Source organism: Hyaena hyaena, unplaced genomic scaffold (assembly GCF_003009895.1).
Source record: "Hyaena hyaena isolate Hyena2069 unplaced genomic scaffold, ASM300989v1 scaffold_395, whole genome shotgun sequence".
NCBI classification, from domain to species: Eukaryota; Metazoa; Chordata; class Mammalia; order Carnivora; family Hyaenidae; genus Hyaena; species Hyaena hyaena.
The window spans coordinates 276,642-283,667 of NW_024081029.1; the positions used below are offsets into that span (position 1 = coordinate 276,642).

A 7,026-nucleotide genomic window follows, 5' to 3' on the forward strand; every position below is an offset into this window, starting at 1 on the left:
ATTTACCCATGGCTATTTTTAACACCAATAACCTGTTCGTTTTGATTTGTTTTGAGAGAGAGAGAGAGGGCATGTGTGCTCATGAGCAGGAGAGGGACAGAGAGAGAGAGAGAGAGGGAATTCCAAGTTGACTCCACTGTCAGTGCAGAGCCTGATAGGGGGCTCAATTTCACAAACTATGAGATTGTGACCTGAGCTGAAATCAAGTCTGACATTTAACCAACTGAACCACCCAGTTACCTCTTAACACCAATAATCTTAAATTAAAAGTAATCTTAAGGGCAATTAAGACTTGAAAAATTATAATAAAGACAGACAAACTTAAATATGCCTAAAGGATTAGTTTATTGAAATGACTGCTTAGGAAATAGAGTCTCAAGTAACAAGCACAATTCCAGAAACAATTTTTATACAGATTTTCAAATGTTCATGGTATTTTCAACTCAGAATTAAACTTCCATGGTATTAGTGAATTAAAATTTGGAAAATGTAGAGTTTATGAGCAAATTCAAATTAAGATGAATAACATAATACATAAAATAAATGAATAAATTTTCATTTTTTTCCATGTAGATTCAAAATTATTCATTTTTGGTAGCTTGATGTAAAGACTGAAAGGATGCCACGTTTCCAATTGCAGTCAATTCTGTAAAATATAAAGCAGATATAAAATTAGTTATGTTATATGACATATTCATCCCTCCTCATTCATAATTTTGATGTGATTAATTTACAAGACAAATTTTGTTACAAATACAAAATGTTGAGCCCTACCTGAGGGCATATAAAATTTTCTATATAATTAAATATCAGCTCACCTAAAATTGTTTTAGTGAAATGTCTAGTCTACTATGATCACAGAAAGATTCATATTTTAAGAATCCCAAAGCTATATTCTTTCCCCCTTTTAAACCTCACACCCAGAAAAATTAATTTCATTTTGACTCATGAATTAAAGGATAATATGTAAATTTTAAATGAGAGAAAAACAATTGAAGTTATGAAGCCTAAGTTAGAAATGAGAATGAAAAAGATATTTAAAAGTATCTCAAATATATTCACATAAAAGTAGAAGAAATTATTTTCAGTTTTTTCTAAAAATGCTGATAACCAAGAATCAGAATATAGGCAGTGGAACACAAACCAGTCAAATCTGTTAATAGCACATAATAAAAGTTTTAAATTCTTTGAAATAGAAAAGATGCAAAATTTCAGGTCAGTAGATAATAATCAACCATTGAGACACCCATGATGCTTTGATCATTAATAAATAAGTACATATATTGATAAAGTTTGTCACTTGCTCAGAATTAGTGAGGAGAATGAATTATAAACAGATATTAACTATAAAGATAATCAGTCTAATCCCCAAACTCCCAAAACTTACCAAAAGTGAGGAGGGCACATTAAATTTGAAATTCTCTTAGACCTTAAAAATTAAAAAAAAAATTAAAGACCAAGATAATTAAATATACGATTCACATTTAGGCACAGAAACAGACACTTTCCCTAAGAATTCTGTGAGTGAAGAAATAAGCATCTCAGTTATTTATCCTCATAGGTACATGTATCAAAACAAGATGTGAAAGAAGGCACCTGCGTAATAGATGTGCACAAGGAAACCTTCAAAATTGTTGAAAATAATAAACCTTCTTTATTCCAAACCCAATCAGATTATCAAATTTAATTCTAGCTTTACTAACCCTTAATCCTCTTTACCTAAATTCTCAACAGACCAATTAAATCAGAATCTCTGAAATAATTTGTTCCCTATGGTATCTTCTACATAGAAGATCAGAACAATTATATCAGAATCTCTGTGGGTTGGCCTCGACATTGGGATTTTGGAAAGACACAGGACTACAGATAGTTCTATTGTGTTGCCAGGATTGAGAATCACTGATCTAAACAATGTGCATTTCAGATCTATTCATTATTCATTTATTCTTTCATTATAGAGCCCTCAGTTACTTCCTCTATCACCATATTCATGTCATAAGTGAGAGAGCAGACTTATTAAGTTTGGACTTACAATAATGGGGTTGTAAACTGGGGCCGTCAAGGGTTGAGCCTCATGGGCGGCATCCTGGTAGAGCGGTAGGGTTTGCACGGGCATGTCTCTCTGGACGTAGGGCACCATTTGCTGGGGAACAGGCATGACTTTGGGCTGTGGGATGGACTGTGGGATGGACACCAGTGGCTGAGGAAGAATCATGGGAGTCTGAGGAAGAGCCTGGGGGATCTGGTGCATCAGGGGCTGGAGCAGAGGCAGAGGCAGAGGCAGAGGAAGGTGCAGATTTTCGAGATCAGGGAGATTCAGGATTTGGGTGTCCACAAGAGGAACTACTGGAGATTTCAGAAAGGGCATCACTTTGCGTCTGGGAAAGACGGTCTCCTTAACTTTGGGGATTTCCATTATTTCGGGCTGAAGGAGAGGCAGCACCATAGCAGGCTGAGCGAGGGGAAGGACATTCTGTGGAAGGACAGGGTAAGGAATGGGCTCAGCAAAAGGATAGACCAGAGGCTGTGGCTGGAAAACAGGGTGGATCTTATTCTGGCGTTCATCCTGGAAAGAAGGAAAAGAATCCTTGAGTCCATGATTCAGCTATAACTGTCATTTGTGATGAATTAACCTCCTCTCTTTTGAGAGTGAAAAGAGAAAGAATATCTTTTTCTGGTCTTGATTAAGAAATTCTTTTCAGTCAGGTGAGGACTAAAGAGTAAATCACTCATTAAGGGATTTCTCATCTACTCACTCCCTTCATAGGTGAATCCACAGATCAAACTGAAATAAAGTTTTGGAGATTTCAAGACCTGTTTCATTTTTTTCTGAATTGCCTGGATAGCTGCATCTGTCCACTTTGGTCTTCATAGGCATGGATTTTTCAACATAATGTGTTGCTAATAGAGCAAATTGTTTTCACATATGAAAGATCAATTTAAAAAGACTTAGAGGGATAACTCCAAGGTTTATTTGCTGTTGTTGTTTTAATGAAAACTAAATCTTAATTTATGACTCAATTCAAGGTGTTTCTTAACACCAGCCACCTTCTAGCACTACTTCTCTTGTTGGAAGGTAGTTATTTTGAGTCTTTCAAGAGGCATCAATTTGAGAACTCATTTCGATTTAGAAAATATTTGGTGTCAGTTCCAAACAATACAACTCCACTGATAAAACAGAGAAGTTGAAATATTATAATGAGATAAATTCGTTACCACATATATTACCACATGTAATTTAACTAAATGAAGAATTTTATTTTGTCTAAGAAAATCTTTAATTTTAAGCAAGCTCTATTACTTACTAACTGTGTAATATTGTCAGATAATTGTGTGCTCAATTGTTCTGCACCTCACTTCTGTCATCTGTGTAAGGGAAATTCTTTTAAGAACTTCACCATTCATAAATGTTAATATAAAACCTACAAAATATTACATAAAAACACTGAATATTCACTGTGCCACAGCTCATCAATACTCTGAGGTTATGAATGTTCTTGGTTTACAAATAAGAAAATTAAGTAGAGAGAAACTTGAGGACAAGGGTATACAGCCAAAAAATGTGTCATATTGCCTTCTTGTTCTCTTTCATCAGAATACCTACCTTGAGACTAAGGGGAAACTAGTTCCCAACCTGGAAACGTGAGTAAATCAAAAATTATCCATAGGTTTTGATTCTATACTCTGCAAATTAATTCTGAGTTTGAAAAATGCATTTATGTCTTAAAATATATTGACTGTTGAATTTCTTAAATTATTATTTTATTTTTTTAACATTTATTCATTTCTGAGACAGTGAGAGAGACAGAGCATGAGTGGAGGAGGGGCAGAGAGAGAGGGAGACACAGAATGTGAAGCAGGCCCCAGGCTCTGAGCTGTCAGCACAGACCCCAATGCGAGGCTTGAACTCACAGACTGTGAGATCATGATCTGAGCCAAAGTCAGACGCTTCACCGACCGAGCCACTCAGGCACCCTGACTGTTTAAATTTAATTTCCTCGCTGGAATTTATTTTATTATCAGTCTTTAGAGTGAACAAATACATATTAAGTATGTATTATATTTCATAATAATTTTAGAAATATACTTATCACAAATAAATTACCTGTCTTTGCTGCTGTTCCTCATGTTTAAAATTCTCATGTTTCTGCTAGAAACCAAATCAAATATAAAGAAATGTTACCACCTATAAAAATTAAATGTAGGAAATTTTGAAAATAAGTACATTTAAATATGAAGGTGTTACCTTGTTGATGTGTGTAAAAGATTCCTTCAGAAAAATAAAAATAAAGTTAGGTTTAGTTTTATGAATGCATCTTATTTGTCAAAACAAATCAGAAAATTAAAGCATGTAATAGGTTAACACGGACACCTTGTTTGATAATAGTAAAAACTCAGGATAATTGCTGAAACTTGTATGTTGTGCTGTTCTGCATAAACTTGTATAAAACAAAAATGAATGCAGTTAAGAAAGAAAATTAGTGAATATAGTACAAAAAGAGGTATTTAATTGATGTTAATTTCTCTCTACCACCACACTCCCATCCTAGGACAGCAAATAACTCTGTCACCCCATCTGATTCTAAAAGAATCATTTTCATTGATAATATGAATTTTGTCTTTTGTTTTAATCATTCTTAGTTTGCTTATGATGTTTACACTTCAAATTAGTTATAAGAAATTAATATCCTCCCTTAAGGGTCTGATAACCTTGTAGAGAGACCAAGTATACTATTTAACTAATAAGTAATGATATATCCAAAAACAGTGGTGCCAGGGTATATACCTACCTGACTTTCCCAAGCAGATTTAGGACTACACTACCTCTCAGTGCTTTTACTTAGTATAGTGACTATTGTAATTACAAAATATGTCCATTTGCATGTCTGCTCACACACTATGTTGTAAGCTCTTTATTATAGACATTCCTCTTTTTGGGGGCGCCTGGGTGGCTCAGTTGGTGGAGTGTCTGACTTTGGCTCAGGTCATGATCCCACGGTCAAGGGTTAGAGCCCCGCGTCGGACTCTGTGCTGGCAGCTAGCTCAGAGCCTGGAGGCTGCTTCACATTTTGTGTCTCCCTCTTTCTGACCCTCCCCTGCTCACGCTGTCTCTCTCTCTCTCTCTCTCTCTCAGAAATAAATAAAAACATTGAAAAAAATAGACATCCCTCCTTTCAATTTGCACTACAGCTCCTAGTCAATGTCTGATCCACAGAAGGGGCTCAATAAATATCAGAACAGTGAATCAGGTTGGTGTAAAGAGAGCTCAAGACAGAAAACAAAACTGTACAGTTCATTAAAAAAAAAAAAAGAGGGTCACAATGACATAATTCCAAGTAGCGAGCCAACTTAGAAAGTGTTAGGATACTAAATTCTTTAGATATTTTTTCTGTCCTTAAACATTTACAATGGAAATTTACATTAAAACTTATGTCACAACATAGCTGCATTAACCTAACTGTCCTAATATAGCAAAATAAAAACACAGCACAGCATTTTACTGATCCAAGACTGGGAAATTATCTCTGAAAACATTGTTTTACCTCACTGCTTGAAAGACTTTCCACAGTCTGTAAAGGAAAAACAAAAAATAAACAATCACTATTGCAGAATGTTAATAATATGGTTGAAAATTTTGTTCTGAATAAAAATATCTTACCTCACCAGACACAAGTTCCTCCTTCTGTAAGGAAAAATAAAGCACTATTTTGGTTTCCATAGGTAACTCATTATTAAACATTTTTCCTATCTAATTTTTACCTTCTTTATGCAAATATCTATCCCACAAATTTGAGAAATAAAAAATGCTATCTCTCAATATTGAGACTTTTGTCTCAAGCAAGGCAATTGTTTTTGTCTTTTATATTTAGTAACTTTGTTGATATATTTTTCTTTTACATGAATCAACAGTGTTTGATGGGCAGCAGAAAATGTTATTTTAATTTGTTTTAAACACTTTATTATGATTACAGATATGTGTAGGATTATGATTATTGCCTGATAGGCCATCCTCTCATGTCTCTGGATAGACACAGGTAGGAGTGGACCCAATGCCTTAAGGTGAGAGAAACATATATTTTATCGCTGGAATAAGATATATTTATCTAGGTTGTACATGCACGCCATCATATTTGTGTAACATTATTACTGTCATTTTTATATCCGGTTCTTTTTTTTTTTGTCTGTTTGCTGATAAGTCCATTTGCTTTTCCTTTAGGAAGTGGTGGCACAGTGATTAAGACAGAATTTGGCCCAGATTTGGGCCCCTACTGCACACTGTTGAAAAACTGGGGAATGTAAATGATTTTCTAAGAAGTCAAAATAAATCTGTTGGAATTCTGCTTTACTCGTACTTTAAAAATGTTATTGATACTATTCTCTACACATAGACAGATAATCCATTGCATCTTAATCATTTAGACATTTTCTTACCTCTCTTGCAAGAGCAAGAGCCACCAGGCAGGCGAGGATGAGGACCTTCATGGCTATCAAGTCCTGTCAATGGGGAAATGAAGGAATGGTAATATATTGGTCAGTCACTTTTCTTATTTAGCTAGGGCTACTTTCCTGTTAAAGAAACTAAAGATTATATGTAATAAAAATCTCTGCATTTTAGAAAAAAAAACTAATAAAAACTCTATCATATAGGCAAGGTCAAAATCTACTATGGTTCCTTACTCTTATATATTATTTTTATACTTTACGGCTGACTATTCAGATTTTTTCAGCTATCACCTCTACCCTACCTCACTCATTTTCATGTCATTCACAGTACTATGGTTTTCTTATTATTTTTGAAAGACAGAAAAAAGTTATAATTATTTGTAGAAACATTTATTAATTGATTCATCTGTTCAAAGATATTTCTTTAATACTTTTCATTGTTAGATACTGTCTAGGTGCCCGGATTACATCAGTGAACAAAATATTAAGGCCTCAGCCCTGATAGATCCTCAGTTCTATTGGGAGGAAACTGACCAAAGAATATATATGCAACGATCATATTTTATTCTTATCTTTTTATTA

General features: G+C 34.3%; 1 protein-coding gene across 1 annotated transcript; it reads right to left on the reverse strand.

Moving 5' to 3' along the window:
* Window positions 1-640: 640 nt before the first annotated feature.
* On the reverse strand, window positions 641-6,483 carry CSN2 (casein beta). The gene is made up of 7 exons (XM_039251778.1): window positions 6,433-6,483; window positions 5,660-5,683; window positions 5,544-5,570; window positions 4,247-4,270; window positions 4,106-4,150; window positions 2,033-2,566; window positions 641-646 (listed from the first exon to the last, which is right to left on the reverse strand). Exons 1-7 carry the CDS (start codon window positions 6,481-6,483, stop codon window positions 641-643), a joined length of 711 nt encoding a protein of 236 aa, XP_039107709.1.
* Between the last annotated feature and the right edge of the window lie 543 nt (window positions 6,484-7,026).

Coding starts and splice junctions, on each gene's coding strand:
- CSN2 (XM_039251778.1), bottom strand. CDS start 6,483: ATGAAGGTCCTCATCCTCGCCTGCCTGGTGGCTCTTGCTCTTGCAAGA. Junction 5,571..5,659: donor AGGAACTTGTGTCTGGTGAG/GTAAGATATTTT, acceptor TTTCCTTTACAG/ACTGTGGAAAGTCTTTCAAG. Junction 4,271..5,543: donor AAAGTCTTTCAAGCAGTGAG/GTAAAACAATGT, acceptor ATTTTTCTGAAG/GAATCTTTTACACACATCAA.